Below are 18,243 nucleotides of genomic sequence, written 5' to 3' on the forward strand. Positions count from 1 at the left end.
CATATGGATTCAAAATAAGGATTTTCTCTAATAAGGCTAGATTCGAACTGAATCGAACTTGAGCTTGGCTCGATTTGCAGTAATTGAGCTTGAGCTCAGACTCTTCAAGCTCACTGCAAATAAGATTGAGCTTGAGTGAAACTCGATTTGAGCTCAAACTTTAACTAACTCATTATTAAAACGATATCATTTTAATATATATTGGTCAAAATAATATCGTATTGTATCAAAATTTTTAGCCTGACGAACAACTTGAACTTGAGCTCGAGCTTGTTTGGAGTTAATTTGTTTGAGCTAAGTTTGAGTTCGAACTCAATTTGAATCCAGTCCTATTCTCCGATATGGCGAGATCAAATAACACCACAAGGGCATTTTTTTTCCCTGGGTTATTTATATAATAATCAGATTTTAAGGGACTTGTGGAAAATAACAAACCCTTTGGCAAAAAATTTTTTTTTTGGTCATGTTCCCACTTTCCCGCAGCAAACGAAATTTTCTTATCAAAAACAGCAACCGCCACCAGTCATCTCTGCCTCTCTCACTTCTTCGTACTTCCGATTTATCTTTCACAACTCTTTCGGTTCCTCTGATAGCCACCACTATCACCGGCAGTCTTATGATTAAAATAAGGCCAAAAGACTTATTCTTGCCCAAAGTTTAATCTATTAACAAAGTCATACCTGCTAACTTTAGAGAATTCAAAAACTCATCGGTTGGTTGTTACGGTTAAAAAGATTTATTAGTTATAAAGATACAAATATCATTTATCCTATTTGAAAGAACCTTGGTCACGAGTTTTCATATTAAATATCACAACCTTGATAATTCATAAAGGCAAATGTGGGTTTCTTAAATATTTCTCACTTAAAATGTTGTACAGTTGACAAAAGAAAAAATAACTATACCCTAAAAGGCAAATAGAGTTGACAAAAGAAAAAATAACCATATCCTGAAAGGCAAATAGAGCCTCGGTTGAGATGACAATAATTCCTTTGCAAACTCGATATCCGGTAGACAACAAAGAAGAGTATTGTAGAGGGTCAACAAAGAGGAGCACCACAAGCGAAGTTGGAGCCTTGGTTGACACAGGAGAGCAACCAAGGACTTCTATGCTTACATCATCGTAGAACACAAGGGCCAACAAAGATGGTGTCTAAGGTAGCTAAAGGTCATAAGCGAAGTTGAATGCTTCAAAGCTTGGATTAAAGTAGTAGAAGGAGCAAAGAAAAGTTGAAAACCAAGCTAAAAAACAACTCACCTTATGTCTACTGGATGTCAAATCCCCAAGGGCCAACAAGGCGGGTTGAACATGTTTCACAAAGGAAGTATGAAAGATGCCCAACCGCATGTTTCTTAGGAACCCACTTACGGGTTTGTAATATTTTTCATCTGAAATGTTGTATAGTCGGCAAAAGGAAAAATAATGACAACCTTTCAATCTTCCTTTTTTTTTTTTTGGGTGTGGGGGTGGGTAAGCCTTCCCTTCTTCCTCTTATTTTTAAAGTATTTCGACAACTGACTCTACATCCCATTTCACATACAAATGGTAAAGTAATCTCAATCTCTCTCCAGGTAATACTTCTCAAAGGACTAGAGGCCAAACATGCCTACTACAAACATTACAAAAAACTAACAAAAACAGCTTAAATGCAATGTAAATGCTAAGATTGTGAGATCAAAATGAGAGATTGTGAGATCAATCTCTCTCCCTCTACTCCCCTCTTTTCACCCTCACACACCCTTCGCAGTCCTCTCCCTCCTCTTCAGAAATGACACCGAGACCACTATAGCAAGGCATACTTTGACACATAAGATTTATAATAGTACACCCTACAAAGTCCTCTCCCCTCTCTTCATTCTTCACCTCACACGTGAGAAATCACAAACAGGAGTCCGAACTTGAATAGAATTTCAATCAAACAAGGGAAATTGATTATATGGGTAAGTTGTTATCAAATGAAAAACTGAATGACTGACAAGGATTTACAGACAAAACCTAAAATCAAACTTTCACTTGTGTTCACAGTGTGTGATATGACTCATTAGAGTAAGAACAACAGAAAATCTTCTATTTGATAATTCATATTCAGTGTGATATGACTCATCGAATTTTATTCCAATAAAATAGTTAGGAAAGACCATATATCACAAATTTGATAATGATAGCATTGACAGAATTGTGTTTGGGCATCCCTAACCACTATGTCATACCTCATGAATGGATTGGAAGGGGATATATTTTTAAAGAGTTACCTAGTAGTCCGATACTGGTCAAAACGTAATGGCACTAATGGTCAGAATAAACTGCCTTGAAAGCGAAATAGCAAATCAGACCAAAGAATTTACTACCACCACACCTATGGAGGAAAAACTAGATTGTGGAAAAGCAGAAAACCTTATGTGAGAAATCACAAACGGGAGTCCAAACATGTTTAGAATTTCAATCAAAAGAGGGAAACGATTTCTTCTTTGTCTTGGCCGAAGAGGGCTGGAGAGGAAACGAGTCTGTTGTATTGGAACATCACCATTTCATGTGTGTTGGTCATCCTTAATTATACATACCTGCTCGTAGTCCATTTTTATAAATTATTCCTGCAATTGGTGGATAATAGCTGTCAACTTTAGTAAAACTCGGCCATTTTTGTCTTTATATGGATCTTTCAAGGGTCATTCTTAATGATATATACTTGTTCATAGTCCATTTTTATAAATTATTCTTGCATTTGGTGGATGATAGCTGTCAACTTTTGAAAAACTCGGCCATTTTTGTCTTTATATGGATGTTTCAAGGGTCATTCTTAATTATATACACTTGCTCGTAGTCCATTTTTATAAATTATTCCTGCATTTGGTGGATAATAGTTGTCAACTTTTGAAAAACTCGGCCATTTTTGTCTTTATATGGATGTTTCAAGGGTCATTCTTAATTATATATACTTGCTCATAGTCCATTTTTATAAATTATTCCTGCATTTGATGGATAATAGCCGTCAACTTTAGAAAAACTCGGCCAATTTTTGTCTTTATATGGATGTTTCAAGGTTCTTGAACGCAAATATTATTTTTTTAGTGGTGTTTGTAGTGTGGATTACCATTTTCTCCTCCAAGTTTGGCCTAAAATCACTTTACCGCCTATTCAACGCATAAATCACATTTTTCACTAAACATCTGTCTCTATTAATTTTAAAAGTAACAATGCATGATAGTCATTTTACTTTCAAAAATTTTGACAAAATAAAACTTGGTCAGAAATATGAGCTATATCGCAACCAAGGTGTCACTAAACCGAAAACAAAGATAAAAATCAAAACTGCTTCAAAAATAGAATCAAAATCAAATTAAAATCATAATGATACCAAAACAAACCTACACAAACAAAACCATCGCAACTCATCTTGTCACATTGTCTAACCACTTTTGTTAGTCATCCCAACCCATCAAACCAACAATACAAAACTTGCAAACTTTGATGGAAGCCATAAAGGACCTTGAGATTAAACATTTCAGTTTTGGAAAACCTCAATTTGCTTAGATCATGGCTCAGACATTGTAGTTGAAGTCATGATATTGCCAAAAAACAACTTAAGCAATGTCACCCAAGCCATGTTTGGCCATATCACAACCTAACTAGCACCTAGGTTGTGATTGGCTAGATTGTAGCCCAATCAATATTGTTTAAGTCGTGATATCATCGATTCTTTCATGATATTTATATCATATTATTTTCAAAGTAAATCTCATTTATTACCTTCTCGTTTATAAACTTTACATTGACTCCATAATCCATATTTATTGTAATTATCATTTTTTTTGTGTATTTTTTTTGTGGGTATGACTGTATGAGAAGTATTATTATGTGGAAGGTGAAGATAGAGCGGTCGTGGAGATGAAGAAGACATTATTATCTCACCTGTTTTGGTTTAGTCTTTTAATCATAGAACCTTATAACATACTCATTTGATATCGTGATCAATAAACGAGTTTTATAACAAAAAATAGATGTGAGTAATTTAAAACATGTATTAAACCATCCCATTCCTTCTTTCTACTCTTTTTATCAACATAGATATGCCTTGAAAAGAATAGAGAGAATAGTAAAAAGGAAAAACAAAATAGACAAAAAATAAAATTGGTCGGTGTTGGCATTTGTTTTCAGATAGTATACAACCAATTTACTAGTGAAAGTTTTAAGGGTATTATGATAATTTTTCAAAAGTAAAACAATTAAGATAATATAATAATTTAACTTTTTAATATTGTATTAATATCAATTTCAATTAGAAGAATTAAATTTTGTCTTTTGAACGATAAAGTGTGATTTACATATTCTGTGGGTGAAAAGGATATTAAGCCAAAGTTTGCGTGTGAAGTGGTGAGTCACTGAGTTTTGAAAGGCGGTAATTGCAGGATGACGTGGGCGTTTAATCTTCTAGTCTCTTCAGTTTCTTCATCTTCTATCCGACGCTCATTGAATCAGTGATGCTTCTTACCTGCAAACAAGTAAAGTAAACATTTGGTGGTCCTTGAAAACCTAGCTCTGCTTTTGAGAGAAACAGACAGATGAAGCCATCAAGCTGCACTTGTACTTGTTCTAAACCTTTCCTTATAATTACTTTCTTTTAATTGTCTATTGCTTCAAATTACTTCACTATAATTTTCTTTTCCCCTGTTTTAACTATCAATTCTCTATCATTTTATACTCAGTATCAATAAATTCCGTAGAAAAAAAATATCTAGCATTTTTCTCAACTTTTCTCGATATTTTTGCTCGTTGTGATCTGTTTGTTTCAAGCTAGACTACGTTCACTGAGGGTTTGCTCTTAAATACTTTGACTTTGATAGTTGTTTGTTGTGTGTCACTCTTTTTCTGTTTTCATTATTAATTAGCCTTGCTTTTTATTCTCAGAGTAAGGGTGGATTTTGTTTATTAAGCTTTTCTCTCAAACATTTACTGAATTTTTTTTTGTTATATACCATTTCCCAATTCTTTTTCTTTCATTTCCCTTGCCTCCTAAGTACCCTTTAATTTTAGCTTTACTTGAAAAAAAAAAAAAGAGAGAGAGAGAGAGTGTGTGTCTGTGTCCGTGCAAGTATTTAATGGCAATGGCTGAGGAACTAGCTATGAGAACTGCCACGGTGCTTGCATCAAAAGCCACAGAATCGGCATATGATTTGCTTAAACAGCAGATATCATATGTGTTCAAGTACCAGAGCTACATCAACGACCTCAAAAACCAAGTTGAGGATCTCAGAAATAAAAGAGAAACAGTGGAGAAACCTGTAGAGTCAGCTGAAAGACAGGGGGAAGAGATTTATAATGCTGTTAAGAAATGGCTGAGGGATGTAGATGAGTTCACTGAAATGGTAGCAAAAGCCATCATTGAGGATGAAGATAAAGCAAATAAGGGTGGCTGTTTCAAATTGGGGTCATGTCCTAATTTGATTCAACGTTACAAGCTTGGAAAGGAAGCAATGAAAGCAGCAGTGACTGGGGCCAATCTGTTGGGGAAAGGCAACTTCAGTAGTGTTTCCTACCGTCCTGCTCTACAGAGGACAGACTGTGTCAGAGGCTATGAGGCCTTTGATTCTAGAGAGAAAGTTTTGCAAGAAATTATGGACACATTGAAGGATGTTAATATTAACATGATTGGGGTGCATGGTATGGGAGGTGTGGGCAAAACTACACTGGTCAAAAAAGTAGCTTGGCAGGTGAAGGAAGACAAGTTATTTCATGAGGTGGCTATTGCTGAGGTAACACAAACCCCAGACTACAAAAAAATTCAAGAAAAAATTGCTTTCGATCTTGGCTTGGAATTTAGGCAGGAGAGTGAATATCAGAGAGCTAGTCTACTACGTTACAGGATAGAGAAGGAGAAGACTTTACTTATAATACTGGATGATATTTGGACAAAACCTGACTTGGATGCAATTGGAATTCCTTTTGAGAATGCTGAGAAAGAAAGAAAAGATGGTAAGATGAGACCATGCACAATATTGTTAACTTCTAGAAATCGGGATTTATTAAGCAAAGATATGAAGACTCAAAAGAACATCTTTGTCAGTCCTTTATCCTACGGAGATGCATGGAATTTGTTTCAGAAGATTGTGGGTGATTCTGCAAAAAACTCTGATTGTCATCCAGTTGCAGTTGAGATTGTTACAAAATGTGCAGGTTTACCACTTGCAATTTCAGCAATTGCAAATGCATTGAAAAATGAGAGTCTTGAAGCTTGGGAGGTTGCCTTGGCTCAACTAAAAAGGTCTAATCCAAAACACATTCTGGAAGTGGGTGAAACTTTGTATTCGACTATTGAGCTGAGTTACAATTTTCTGAAAAGTGAGGAAGCTAAATCACTATTTCTTCTTTTTGCTCTAAATGATGTTGGTAGTGGCATGTACACTAGTGACCTATTAAAATATAGTATGGGTTTGAATTTGTTTAGAGATGTACATACATTGGAAGAAGGAAGGAAAAGATTGCACTCGTTGATAAATCATCTCAAAGCTTCTTGTTTGTTGTTGGACGGTGACAATGACCATGCAGTTAAAATGCATGATATTATTCATGCCGTTGCTGCATCGATTGCATCAACAGAGAAATTCATGTTTAATATTCAAAATGTCACCGGCTTGAAAGAAGTACTGGGGGAGAAAATATCAAAAGATTCAACTGCTATTTCTTTGCCCTATAGAGATATATATGACGAGTTTCCTCAACGGTTAGAGTTTCCGAAATTGAATTTGTTCTTCCTATTTACGGATAATCGCTCACTACAAATCCCAGATGCTTTTTTCGAAGAAATGACAGATCTCAGAGTTTTAGATCTTACTGGATTTCTTTTCTTTTCATTACCTTCATCCCTTTCCTGCCTTAAAAACCTTAAAACATTGTGTTTGGATAGCTGTTTGTTAGAGGATATTAAAACACTTGGAGAGCTAAGAAAGTTAGAAATTCTTAGTTTGTTGAATTCTGATATTGAACAATTGCCTATAGAAATTGGAAAATTGACTCGGTTGAAGTTGTTGGATTTGAGAGATTGTTCGAACCTAAAATACATTGCACCAAATGTCATCTCCTGCTTGTGTCAATTAGAAGAACTATATATGAGCAACAACTTCATTCAATGGGAAGTTGAAAGAGTGGATAATCAAAGACGAAGAAATGCTAGTCTAGAAGAGTTAAAGCAATTGTCTAACCTAACAGCTTTACATCTTCATGTTCAGGATGCTCGACTTATGCCACAAGACTTGTTCTTCAAGAAATTGAGAAGTTATAAAATATTTATAGGAGATAAATGGAAGTGGTCCAGTAAATATGACCCTTTAACTTCAAGAACGTTCAAACTGAAGATAAGTGATAATGTTTATTTGGGGCAAGGAATTAAAATTTTGTTGAAGATGACCGAAGATCTCTTTCTAGAGGAAATGAATGGAGTTAGACATGTTCTTTATGAACTCAGTGCAGATGGTTTTCCATATTTAAAGCATCTGCATGTAAAGGACGGTCTTGATATTTTGTATATCATTAACTCAGTTGCTTGGAGACTAGCCTTTCCTAAGTTGGAGTCCTTGATCCTTTGTAATTTGATTAAATTGAAGAAGATATGTCATGGTCAACTCAATGCACGGTCTTTTAGCAAATTAAGGATCATAAAAATAGAAAAATGTGATAGATTGGAGTATCTCTTTGCATCCTTCATGGCAAAAAACCTTATGCAGCTACAAGAAATTGGAGTGACTAATTGTAAGAACCTAAAAGAGCTTTTTGGTGAAGAAAGTGATGATCATGGTGATGAAATTGAAACAAATAATAAGACGGAGTTCAATCAATTGTGTTCTTTGACTCTACAATGCCTACCCAAATTCATTAAGATTGGCTCTGACATGACGGTATGTTTTGTATTTTTCATTTTCTTTTGATGTAAAACGGAGTATTCTTATTAGTTTATAAGTTATGTTTAAGGGGAATATTTGTTTCTGCAGGTTGTCTTTCCAAGATTGGGGAACTTGAAATTGTATTCAATTAATTTTGAGAACACATGGCTTGATCGATCTCTATCAATTTTTTCTTATAGTCAATGCTTAAAAAGCCTAAGCATTGAGGAGTGCCATGGCTTGAATTTTTTGTTTTCATTTGCTGCAGTCAAAAGTCTTAACGAACTCCAAAATTTGGTGATAAGCAATTGTAAGTCAATGGAAGTAATAGTCGACTCAAAAGGAGTACAAAGAGAAGAAAAGATAATTGGTATGAGTTTTCCTAAATTGTTGTACATGAAGCTTAAACTTCTGCCAAAACTCATAAGTTTTGGCAGTGGGAATTTAATTGAATTCCCCTCCCTAAAAGAACTTCACATTGAGGGATGCTCTAATTTGAAGACATTCTTCTGCAAATCTTTTCATCCAGTCACTGTGAGAGAAGAAGAAGAAGTGAACTTGGAAAACTACTTTATGAATATAAACCCTCTCTTTGATGATAAGGTAATTTAGTTTATTCATTTAACTAAAAAATAATGTTGCCTATTGCCTTCAAAATGTCTTTTCATTCTGAGAGCAGATCAACCTGATGCAATACTTTGACAGCTTTCACATTGTGAGCTTGTGGGTCTTTTATACACTATATTAACATCGTGAACTGTTTGCTGCAGGTTGCTTTTCCAAGCTTGGAGGAGATGGTGCTCTTACACTTGGATAACTTGCAGCTAATATGGCACAACCAAAAACTCCATGTAGAATCTTTTCGCAAACTAAAAGTACTGAGAGTCGAATTCTGTGAAAAGTTATTGACTATTGTTCTATCTGATACTCAAGGAAATCTGACCTTTCACAATCTAGAGAGTTTGACTATTGAGAATTGTCGGAGTATAAAAAGTCTCTTCCCAGTTTCTACCGCCATTGGTCTCATGCAACTTGAAAATCTACGTATAAGCTCTTGTGGGTTGGAGAAAATTGTTTCTGAGGAAGAATTTAATGGAGCCGCTACATTTTTGTTTCCAAAATTAAAATATATCTTCCTTTTCAATTTATGGGAACTCAAATGTTTCTACCCACAGTTGCATACATCAGAGTGGCCGATGCTAAAAGCTGTGACTGTGATTAATTGTAAGAAGATAAAAGTTCATGGATTAGGATTTTCTAGCTTCCAAGAAAGAGACCGGGGGAGGCAACCTGCCTTTTTTTATTTAGAAAAGGTATTACTTTACTTTTATCCATATTCATACGTAGAACATCTTTATGTAATCCAGACTGATTTAATATCACACTAATTTAGTATGTTTCTATTCTAATTAAAATAAATTGACGAATACTCTTCCTTTTGCATGATAATAATAAATTTATTTTTCTCTTTGAATCTATTGAGTTAAATGTTTCAGGTGCAAAATATTATTGATTTTGGTGAGTAAAAATTTTGTTAATTTACGTAATTCGTGTTTCAAGTGTATTCTCATTTTATAAATTTTAAATATATAAATAAAGTAATCAGCTAGAGAAAGTTAATGAGTGATATGACTTGCCCGCATTATAAAACAATTTCTTATTTTTGGTATAAATAACTGACTCATAAAAGTAGACAAGACTTTTGCCTTGTAATTTTCTATTAACAACAATATAATTTACATTATTTCCAGATTAAAAATCTGTTTGTATTTGTTTTCCCCTATGATTAGATGTATATAACATGTAACACTTGTACCATTCATATATAAAATTTCTAGTTATTTATTTGTGTGTTGCGGTGCACTTGTTGATGACTGAATGCTTACACCTATTTATTTACTTTTCATGATTTTTAGGTCATACCAAATTTGGAAAAGTTGGGTTTAGATGCTTATCACTTTGGATTGACATTCCTTCACAGTGATCTAGCTGAGAGCTTTGGCAAACTTGAAAGGCTTTTGTTGTCTGACTTTGATGATGAATCTGTTGCTTCTGTGTTCAGTTTCCTTCAAAAATTAAATTCCTTGGAATCACTTAGCTTTTTTTATAGTAGTTTCAAAGAGTTGTTCCCTTATGAACTAGGACATATGGGGAAACAAGATTTTCGAGGTGACACATTTCTTCAATCTCTTCAAACACTGCATGTACGTTGGTGTCATTGTTTGACAATTTTAATGCCATATGCAACGTCTTTCAAAAATCTTAAAACTCTGGAAACATGCAATTGCGATAGATTAGCCAAGGTACTAACATTCTCAGCAGCCAATACTCTTGTGAATCTCAGAACATTGAAAATAAGAGAGTGTAACTTAGTGACAGAGGTAGTAGTGAACGAGGGAGACAGAGAAGAAGAGATTGTCTTTGGCCAATTGAAAGTTTTGGAGCTTTACTCTTTGTCAAGCCTCACATGCTTTTGTTCAGCCAATTATTCTTTCAAATTCCCTTGTTTGGAGCAAGTTATTGTGAGTCAATGTCCAAAATTAAACATCTTTTCTCAAGGAGTGTTAAGCACACCATTGCTAAGGAAAGTACAGCTGACAGAAGGAGATACTGATCAAGAATATTTTTGGAAGGATGATCTCAATTCTACCATTCAGAAAATATTTACAGATATGGTACTTTTACACAAAGTATTTGTTTTTTTTTTTGAACTTTTACAGCATTGTTGTTGATATAGTTTCAATATTACTACTAATAGATATGTTTATTTGTGATATTAATTAGGATATTGAGTATATTATAATTTTGATGTTACCGCAGAGATTAATGCAACGTTGCCAAAATCATGACTACAGCAGCATTATCTTCTTTAGACTAGGATCAAAGGTTGTCAAACTTGTATTTCAATTAAAAATTTTTATTCCAGGATTCCACAAATATCAATCTACTGATGGCATATACAAATCAATTGCATGCTAAGCAATATTAAAAAGCAAAGGAAGATGCTTGTTCAGTTTTTTTCCTAAGTGGGTTTTTGAATGGTTATTTTATGTTTCATTTGGATTCTGGTTTTTCTCAATCTGCTCTATGAGAGCCATTATACCTTGGTTAAATTTTTATGAGAAGAACTTGTAATTCTCACAATGTACATTCTTTTAACCCCCTACCTTTTTTTGACAGATTCACTGTATATTTAGATAGAGTATATGAATAGATAGATAGACAGATTCATGGCTATGTATTGTCTTTTTTGTCCAATTTCAGGTGGTCTTACATATTAATGAGGGGCACAAATTAAAAGTATAAAAGAAATGAAAATTTCACAACATAAATATTCATTTTGTTAAGCTTAAAATCTTTTTTTAAGTGTCACAAAATTCAAAATATTGATTGTACAATGTTTTAACCCAATATATTGGATTGTACAGATTGGTTTCCGTGACATAGAATATTTCAAGCTCTCTGAATTTCCCATATTAAAGGAGAAAATATGGAACGGCCAATTGTCAGTTGGCATATTCCGCAATTTAAAGTGGCTAGTATGTGATGAGGATTTTGATATGTCAAGTGCTTTTCCATCCCATGTACTGTACAATTAAAAAAATCTGGAAACATTGGAGGTAAGAAATTGCCATTCTTTGAAAGATTTATTTGATATAGAAGGACAAACACTGAAGAACAGTAAGGAAGAAATTTTGGGCTTCAACAAGCTGAAATCACTGAAAGTTCACAATTGCAGCAGCTTGAGATATATATTTACTCCTTCTACAATCATGGGCCTTGATCAACTTCAACAGATTGAAGTAAAGAATTGTGCTTTGATTGAAGAAATCATTACAAAGGACAAAGGAAAGAAGACAGCTATTGATAAAGTTTTCATCCCTCATCTGGAGTCTGTTGTTCTTGAGCTATTGCCTAACTTGGCAAACTTCTATTCAGGAACTAACAATCTGGAATGTCCTTCCTTAAAAAGTATTGCTATAGCCAACTGTTCACAGATGGGGATGTTTGTTTTTGCTGATTTGAAGGAGAATGACCATTCTGAACATACTCCACCTCTTTTCAGTGAAAAGGTTGGGTTTTCTTACATAAATTTCCAATATTTTGCAATGAGAATTTTCATTTCCAATATTTCTCATCCTTTTAATTATGATATCTTTAAAAGTTACTCCAACAAGTAGAAATTTTCTTTTCAGACATAAGTGAAAGAAGTTTTCTATTAGCTAGTTTTAATTTTAATATCGTGGTCAGCAATCTTTGTTATCATTATCTGAAATCAAAATATTGCCTTACGATTTGATTATGATTCGTTTTCTATTAGCTAGCTATTATGATTCGTTTCTTACGATTTGATTTGGCCTGACAACTGTTCAACCTGCCTTACATTTTTTGATTCAGAGTCATATATAAATGCCCCAATATTCATGTCATGAATTGTTTCATGCAGGTTGCTTTTCCAAGCTTGGAGGAGATGGTACTCTTACACATGGATAACTTGCAGCTGATATGGCAAAGCCAAAAACTTCATGTGGAATCTTTTCACAAACTAAAAGTACTGAGAATTGAATCCTGTGAAAAGTTGTTGACTATTGTTCCATCTAATACTCAAGGAAATCTGACCTTTCGCTATCTAGAGAGATTCACTGTTAACGATTGTGGGAGTTTGAAAAGTCTCTTTCCAGTTTCTACCGCTGTTAGTCTCCTGCAACTTGAACATCTATGGATAAGCTTTTGTGGGTTGGAGAAAATTGTTTCTGAGGAGGAAGTTGACAGAGCCCCTACATTTTTGTTTCCAAAATTAGCATATATCCGCCTTGTGAATTTACAGGAACTTAAATGTTTCTACCCCCAGTTGCATACAATAGAGTGGCCAATGCTAAGAAATTTGGGTGTGTATAAATGCAAGAAGATAAAAGTATATGGTTCTGAATTCCCTAGTTCCCGAGCCAGAGATGGGGAGAGGCAACCTGCCCTTTTTTTGTTAGAAAAGGTATTATTTCAATTTCATCCATACTCATAAGTACAACATCTGTACATTATCCAGATTGATGTGATCACCATCCCTTTTATTAGAGGTTGCACTTTTTAGTTTTTAGTGTGGTTGGTGCACAAACAAGTATCCATAACAAAAGACAAGCCCAGTAGGTGGAGGAACACCTGCCATATGTAACCTCAAAGTCCTTCTGTCAACAAATTGATGTTAGATAACAATTGGGCCTAAAAATTCAGTACACCAACTCAATTTTAAAATTTGAATTAGGCGTCAGTCAATTTCAGTTTTCAATTCATAAGTAGAACTATTAACGTTTCTATTGCAAATAAAATTAAACTAAGAGGCATTATTTTTTAACACTTTTAGGCAAATCTCACTCAGGAGAGAGATGTTTGGGAGGTACGTATGGGCATCTCACATGGGTTGAGAATGATAATAAAACATTGGTTAAATAGTTTATGAGCGGACAATCCATAAAACCTCAGCAAAATTCACGATAAATTATATGTCAAAAACAAACAATATTTTGATTGTAAAACCAATTATTGGACCGGATGTTACATTTCCCTAAAGCTTGATTATAATAAATTTATTTTTCCCCTATGTGTCTATCATGTTAACATATATTAATCAACTGAATGTTTAGTTCCAAGATATAATTCATTTTGTTGATTAAACATTGTTGTTCATTTATGTAATTCTTGTTTAAAGTGTATTTTCACTTTGTAAAGATATTTATTTAATTAGTAATTTTAAATGTATAAATCAAGTAATCAGTTGAAGAAAGTTGCTAAGTAATATGAGTTGCACACATTATGAACCAATTTCTTATTATTTGTATTAAAATTTGGCTCAAAAAAGTAGACTAGACCTTTTGCCTTGTATGTTACTGTTCACAGCAATATAATTTACACTATTTCTAGATTAAATATTTAGTTTTATATGTTTTTACTTGCTTATGATTCGATGTATATAACAGGTGACACCTTTACTGTTTGTATATAAAAATCCTAGTTATTTATTTGTTTGTTGTGGTGGGTTGCTTGATTAGTGAATGCTGACACCTACTTATGTACTTTTTGTGATTTTTAGGTCATGCCAAATTTGGAATGGTTGGGTTTAGATGCTCATGACTTCGCATTGACATTCCTCCACTGTAATCTATCTGAGATCTTTGGCAAAATTAAAATGCTTTTTCTGGGTAACTTTGATGATGAATCTGTTGCCTCTGTGTTCGATTTCCTTCAAAAATTAAATTGTTTGGAAAAACTTAGTTTTATTGATAATAGTTGCAAAAAACTATTCCCCTATGAACAGGGACATATATGGAAGCAAGGTTTCCGAGGGGACACATTTCTTCAAAATCTTCAAACATTACAAGTACATAGATGTCATTGTTTGACAATTTTAATGCCATCTGGAATGTCTTTCAAAAATCTTAAAACTTTAGAGGCAACCATTTGCGATGGATTAGACAAGGTACTAACATTTGAAGCAGCCAAAGCTCTTATCAATCTCACAACATTGACAATAAGAGACTGCAAGTTAGTGACAGAGATAATAGCAAATGAGGGAGACAGAGAGGAAGAAATTGTTTTTGGCCACTTGAATGTTTTGGAGCTTTACTGTTTATCAAACCTCACATTCTTCTGCTCAGCCAACTATTCCTTTAAATTCCCCTGTTTGGAGCAAGTTATTGTGTATCAGTGCCCAAGATTTAACATATTTTCTCGGGGAGTGTTGAGCACACCATTGTTAAAGAAAGTACAACTAATAAAAGGAGATAATGATCAAGAACATTTTTGGAAGAAAGATCTTAATTCTACCATCCAGCAAATATTTAGGAATATGGTACTTACTCTTTCACAAAATTTTTGCTTTTTTTTTCCCCTTTACAACATTTCTACTGATATATAATTTAAATAATACTAATACTAGATATGTTTACAATTAAACTATGCATACTCACTTTAAGTACACAAATGAATACTAATTTGATATGTGTCATTATGTGATTAAATGATTTTAAATCAAAGAGTAAAATAACACCCAACCAAAGTGATGACATACACAAATGTGTATCCATTTATGTACTTAAAATGGGTATGAATAGAATTGTTCAGATGTTTATATATAATAGTTATAGTTTTGATTTTACTGTAGAGATTAATGCAAGGTTGCCAAAATCATGACAACACGAGCATTATCTTCCATGGACTAGTGTGAAAGGTTGTCATTACTGGTATTTCCATTGAAATTTGTTAATTCCATGAATCTCATTTGACTAATGACATACACAAATCAATTGCATGCTAAGCAAGTTTGAAAAAACAAGGAAGATGCATGTTCAAAATTTTTGCTGGGTTAGTTTTTAAACAATTATTTTGTGTTCTAATTTGGATTCTGGTTTTTCTCAATATGCTGTTTAAGAGTCATTATAATTTAATATTTTCGGTTAAACATGTGGGCTTTCACAACTTTGAACATTTGATGCTCTTTGAATTTTCCAACATAAAAGAAAAAATATGAAATGGTCAGTTACCAATCAACTTACATTGGAATTTAAAGTCTCTAGTTGTGGATAAATTTTTGGATATATTCCATCCAATGTGCTATACTGCTTCAAAAATTTGGAAATACTGGATGTAAAATGTTGTGAGTCACTAGAACAAGTGTTTGATTTGGAAGAAAATCATCAAGAAATTTCGGGCTTACAAAGATTGAAATCATTGAAAATTGACAATTGCAATAGCTTGAGATGCATATTTGCTTTGTCTATTCTGTTAGGTCTTGTTCAACTCCAAGAGATAGAGGTGAAAAACTGTGCATTAGTCGAAGAAATCATCAAAAAGGAAGAGGAAAAGGATGGAGTGAGTGATAAAATTATGATTCCTCAATTAAGCTCTGTTATGCTTGAGTCATTGCCTAACTTGACAAGCTTTTATTCTGGAATGTCCTCCCTTGAAAACTATTATCATTAAGGACTGTCAGAAGGCCCAAATGAAGGAGTTCAATATTCATCCTGCATTATGTTTCACCAAAAATGTAAGCTTGTTCCAGTTGTTATTACAGGATAAGTTAAATTTATCATAATGTTGTTCAATAATGCAGACATTTTATGTGCATGCAGGTTGAATTGCCCACCTTGGGTCATCTTTTTCCTTCCAAAATTTAACAATCTTGCTCATCGGTAGCTTTGATCATTTAAAATATTTATTCCCGTCTTTTATGTTGAAAAGTTTTTTCAAACTGAGGGAGCTTGAGATATCTAATTGAATGTTCATGGAAAGAGTAATTGATGAAGATGAAGGGAGAACAAGAACGACTCTGTATCCTAAATTATACCAGCTGAAGCTTAGAGATCTTTCCAAAACTCACAGCTTTCTGCAATTCCACTGCAAGTTTTGTAGAAATGTCCTCCTTATTCAGACTCTGGATTGACAATTGCCCTAGGATTCAAACATTCATCTCCAATTCTGTACGTGGTGATATGACATCATCAAGCAAAGAACCTGAAGGAATGAATGTAAAGGAGGACTCTACCCACATGCTATCTCTCTTTGATAAGAAGGTGATTTGTCCCTTTATTTTGTTTTCAAGTTTTCCTCATCCTTCATATCTAATTTATAATTTTTTATGATACTAATAATGGCTGGTTATATTGTACTTTCCCTAGTTCAGAGAGATTGCAAATCAACTATGCTGATCAGTTGATAAAATTATGGAACAATCAAGTCTCTTTGGATTCATTTGGAAAATTAATTAGTGTGAATGTAAGATTTTGTAAAAGACTTGCAAGTGTTTTTCCATCTAATATGCTCTGGAGTCACCAGAAACTAGAATTTTGGGAAGTATGAAACTGTGATTCAGTTGAAGAGATATTTGAAGTACTTGAGAAAAGCTCTGGCATGGTGGAGGAAATTGTTGCCAAGGAGGAAGCAATCCCTAGGTTTGTATTTTCTAAATTAACCTGGTTGAATCTACAGATGCTACCAAGTCTGAAAGGTTTCTACCCGGAGATACATATTTCAGAATGGCCACGTTTAGAAGTGTTGAAGGTGCATGGATGTAATAAGGTGAAGATCTTTGCTTCAGAATTATGGAGCATTCAAGGGAGTCATGGAGACAGTCAATAAACACTGTTTTTTGTTTACAAGGTATGAGCATGAAGTACTCAATTAAATCATGTCTATAATTTAATAAGTAGGAGGCACTATTACTAATTTTGCAGAATTTTGACTCTCTCTCTAACTTATTTTATCTTATTTCTTAAAAGATTATTATTATTAGCAAGGTGGAATTTTTCTTACTGGACAACGTTATCATCATTATCATTATAGATATAGTAAGTCCCAAATATCACAAATCTCAGTGTATATATTGCTACCCACCTAAATTAATCATATTTTCTTTTTCATTTCAACACTTTTTTTGTGATCGACTGGTTTCCAGGATGCATTCCCTAGCTTGGAAGAACTAGAATTGTGTGAAATGCCCAGGCTATTGCATCTATGGAGAGGAAATTCTCAACCTAGCAATGCTTTTCAAAATCTCAAAACTTTAAAAGTGAGAATGTGGCAGCTTAGAAAATTCGTGGTCCTCATCAGTGACTTTCCAGAATTTGGAAACTCTGCAAGTTTCAAAGTGTGATGGATTGAGATATTCACTGTCCCTCTCAAAAGCTAAAACTCTGGATCAACTTAAAAGATTGAATGTATCTAATTGCAAATTGATGGTGGAAATTATAACACATTTGGGAGTTGAAGTAATAGAGAATTCAATTGTTTTTGGCAAATTGTTTTGTTTGGAGCTTCAGTGTTTGTCCAGCCTTAAAAGCTCTTCTTGTGGGGATTATTCTCTTGATTTCCCATTCTTGAAAAAGGTAATTATCAGACAATGCCGGGAGATGGAGAATTTTTGCCATGGCGTTTTAACCACACCAAAGCTCGAAAAACTACAATCAACAGAAGGCGGCAAGGATGAAGTAGAAGAATGTTGGGAAGGCAACCTTAATTCCCCCGTACAATATTTGTCCAAAAATATGGTATATTATTGGCTCACCAAATAACCTCATGCATTTATATTGTTTGACTTGAATTCATGTTTTCTTTGCATTTTCTTAATTCAGTGTGCTATGCTTTATGATAACAGAATGTGCGGAGCTCCAAAACATATTGAGGTCATTACTTTTAACAGTCTGTGACACACTCTCCAGGTAAAGAGGGACACATTTTGTTCAAGGTGGAATGCCCTCTGTGTACACATTTGTTCTGTTGTTGTTGGATTTGTTTCATGAATTCCAATTTCTCCAAGTTGCCCAACACTTTGGGCAAACAAGACAATACATGTTGGTGCTTTATTGACTACTCTTTACA

The 18,243-nt window shown here is 33.9% G+C and overlaps 2 protein-coding genes across 6 annotated transcripts; both read left to right on the forward strand.

The window, feature by feature from the left end:
• The first annotated feature begins 4,411 nt into the window (after positions 1-4,411).
• Positions 4,412-11,474, forward strand: LOC123197662 (probable disease resistance protein At4g27220). The gene is made up of 5 exons (XM_044612002.1): positions 4,412-7,890; positions 7,984-8,478; positions 8,646-9,188; positions 9,792-10,550; positions 11,304-11,474. Exons 1-5 carry the CDS (start codon positions 5,098-5,100, stop codon positions 11,472-11,474), a joined length of 4,761 nt encoding a protein of 1,586 aa, XP_044467937.1. The 5' UTR covers positions 4,412-5,097.
• Positions 11,475-11,648: 174 nt separating this feature from the next.
• LOC123197663 lies at positions 11,649-18,243 on the forward strand. Of its 5 annotated transcripts, none has more exons than XM_044612006.1 (9): positions 11,649-11,948; positions 12,323-12,865; positions 13,961-14,719; positions 15,656-15,913; positions 15,999-16,439; positions 16,545-17,025; positions 17,145-17,213; positions 17,321-17,912; positions 18,020-18,243. In XM_044612006.1, exons 1-4 carry the CDS (start codon positions 11,649-11,651, stop codon positions 15,677-15,679), a joined length of 1,626 nt encoding a protein of 541 aa, XP_044467941.1. In that variant the 3' UTR covers positions 15,680-15,913; positions 15,999-16,439; positions 16,545-17,025; positions 17,145-17,213; positions 17,321-17,912; positions 18,020-18,243. The 5 variants fall into 5 exon arrangements, with proteins under 5 accessions (XP_044467941.1, XP_044467940.1, XP_044467942.1 ...); XM_044612005.1 differs by having other exon boundaries at positions 16,550-17,025; XM_044612007.1 differs by having other exon boundaries at positions 15,656-15,738; positions 15,851-15,913; positions 15,999-17,025.

This window comes from Mangifera indica, chromosome 15 (genome assembly GCF_011075055.1).
Source record: "Mangifera indica cultivar Alphonso chromosome 15, CATAS_Mindica_2.1, whole genome shotgun sequence".
In the NCBI taxonomy this organism is placed as follows: Eukaryota; Viridiplantae; Streptophyta; class Magnoliopsida; order Sapindales; family Anacardiaceae; genus Mangifera; species Mangifera indica.